This window comes from Phytophthora parasitica, assembly GCF_000247585.1.
Source record: "Phytophthora parasitica INRA-310 unplaced genomic scaffold supercont2.79, whole genome shotgun sequence".
In the NCBI taxonomy this organism is placed as follows: Eukaryota; Oomycota; class Peronosporomycetes; order Peronosporales; family Peronosporaceae; genus Phytophthora; species Phytophthora nicotianae.
In genome coordinates this window covers 81,610-83,997 of record NW_008649065.1, presented here as the reverse complement: position 1 = coordinate 83,997, position 2,388 = coordinate 81,610, and the positions used below count along the sequence as shown (strand labels likewise).

At 52.8% G+C, this 2,388-nt stretch overlaps 2 protein-coding genes across 2 annotated transcripts in view; one reads left to right on the top strand and one right to left on the bottom strand.

Annotated features, from left to right (window-relative positions):
- The window catches only part of PPTG_24282 (hypothetical protein), a 2,348-nt gene extending 104 nt beyond the window's left edge, over positions 1 to 2,244 (top strand). The window contains exon 1 of the mRNA XM_008916088.1: positions 1 to 2,244. This exon is cut by the window's left edge and continues 104 nt beyond it. Within this exon, the coding sequence (XP_008914336.1) occupies positions 368 to 2,122 (1,755 nt within the window). The 5' untranslated portion in view covers positions 1 to 367 and the 3' untranslated portion in view covers positions 2,123 to 2,244.
- The window catches only part of PPTG_18028 (STE/STE7 protein kinase), a gene marked incomplete at both ends in the record, with an annotated part of 1,945 nt that continues 1,757 nt past the window's right edge, over positions 2,201 to 2,388 (bottom strand). The window contains one exon of the mRNA XM_008916087.1: positions 2,201 to 2,378. Within this exon, the coding sequence (XP_008914335.1) occupies positions 2,201 to 2,378 (178 nt within the window). The remainder of the gene's footprint in view (positions 2,379 to 2,388) is intronic.

The window sequence follows — 2,388 nt, the reverse complement described above, 5'->3', positions numbered from 1 at the left end:
TGCAGCGAATACCGAAAACACCCGAAAAGTGGAAAATGCGCATCCGGCGCGTTGGGCTCGCGGTCCCCGCGCAGCCCCCGAGCTGCTGCTGACGCTGCGTGTGGCTCTAAATCCTCACAAGAGTGATAGTCGACTGGATGAGCTGGTTGTAGCGGTGACGGATCCGGCGTCGCCTCTGTACGGGCAGCACCTAACGGGCTCCGAGCAGCTCCAGAAGCACTTTAAACCATCGGAAGCCAGTCTCCAGAGCTTCCAACAGGTGCTAAAAGATGCACAAGTGTTGCAAGCGAAGCCCATTGACGCCATCCAGGATTTCTGGCACGTAGAGCTCTCTGCAGCCACAGCTGAGCAGCTTTTTAGCACCAAAATGTTCCACTACACACACCGCCAACGCTCCGAGTTATCGGTGGTGCGTCCTGAGGAGAGCTACAGTATCCCACAAGAGCTAGAAGGAGCAGTGACTTATATAGAGGGACTGGAGAGTTTCCCCACTGAAATGCAGGCCAAATTCATGCAAGGAGGAGTCACGGACGACAAGGACCCCTTTGCCATCAAACAACAGCCGTTCTCGGGCGATTTCCGAGTCAATTCGAGAGGAGCGACGCCAGCAGTGATTCGAGAGCAATATGATATTCCAGAGACGATAACAGCTAACTATTCCAATGGCGTGAGTGAGGAGAGCGCTCAAACGGAGCATGTAGACCGCAATAAACTCGTGGTGGGCACGTTCCTTCACGAATTCTACAGTGAAGAAGATCTGAAACAGTTCCTACACACGATTGACGGTCAACACCACACCATTAAGATGCCAAAGACCAGTGGACAATGCGTCTCCTCGTACAGTCCAACCGGTGAGGCATCGCTAGATGTCCAAGTGACGGCATCTCTGACAGGCCATGGGACCAGTGATGCCTCCAGTATCGAGATGTTGTGCTACACTCAACTCCGAGACCCGACACGCGACTATGCTGCTGACAACCAGGAACCTTTTCTTACATTTTTGCAAGACGTCAACGCCATGCAACCTCCTCCTGCCGTCGTGTCTATCAGCTACACAGACGACGAGTGTAGTGTACCAGTAGCCTACGCTGCAGCTGTCAACCGCGTGCTCATGAAGGCTGCTCTTCGTGGCATTTCCATCCTGGTTTCCGCTGGCGACGCTGGTGTGCGAGGAAGTCATCTAGCAGAAGGTTTCTGTCGTGTACCGGCGTGTTCCAAGTTCATGTCGATGTTCCCGGCCTCCTCCCCATACGTCACAGCCGTCGGAGCTACAACCATCGCCACAGGCTCCGCTCGAGACGATAATGGCAAGTGGAAAGAGGCTGTGACGTCCACTTCTGAAGCACGAGCACTCATCACTTCGGGCGGTGGCTTCAGCGATCTCTACGATATGCCAGAATATCAGCGGAAAGCGGTGTCTCCCTATTTGAACTTCGCTAGCTCGACTGGTATCTCACCGTATTTCCGAACTACTGGAAGAGCGATGCCTGATGTGGCAGCCGTGGGTCACGCGTTCCCTGTGGTCGTCAACGGCGAAGTAGGCGCGACGGACGGCACGTCTGTGTCTGCCCCCGTATTGGCCTCTATGATAACGCTACTTAACCGCGCATTACCTGAGTTACCGCCTCTAGGTTTCCTGAACCCGCTACTCTATCGGTTACACGACGTGTGTCCACACGTGTTCGCTGACATCACTCAAGGCGACATTGCGTGTGGCTCGAAAGGAATGAAATGCTGCAAGAAAGGTCACGTTGCTACGACTGGATGGGATGCAGCGTCGGGTCTTGGAACGCTCCGCTTCTCCATGTTGCTGAACGATCTTCCTGACTGTTTGGCTCGCATGAAATCTTCAAACGACTTTGCGATAACCGAGCAACTTTCTGCCATGTTGCTGGACGAGAAGGAATCAGAGATTCATGTGAAGAGCTGGACCCCTGTAGAGCAGCAAGCTATGCAATTTCTAGGTGTTGTCAGCTTAATCTGTGCTGTCAGCCTCATTGGCGTACTGTTAGCTCTGCGTGAGCGACTCTTTTTGGATTTGGGCGATCAGAGAGCAGGTTCTAGGCGATATGGCTCTTGTGCCGCTCATGACTCGGCCCGCGAATACTTGATTTCTCATTAATCTGTCAGCTACACGCTAAGCACTTGAAATTGCATAATAGAAGTGCTTATCATTCAACACGTTGGGTTGTACGTAGCTTTAATCCTGGCCCACCTCGATGGCTTCTTCAATTTCTTCTTCGTCGTCATGTTGCTTCGCCTTGAGCTCCTTAGCGTCTTGTTCCTCGTGACACAATTCCTTTGCTTCAGATGCCTCCTCGTTGACAAGATGAAGTTGCTGAAGCCACGTAGCACACCGACGAATTGAACGTTCAGTGCTCGTAGCGC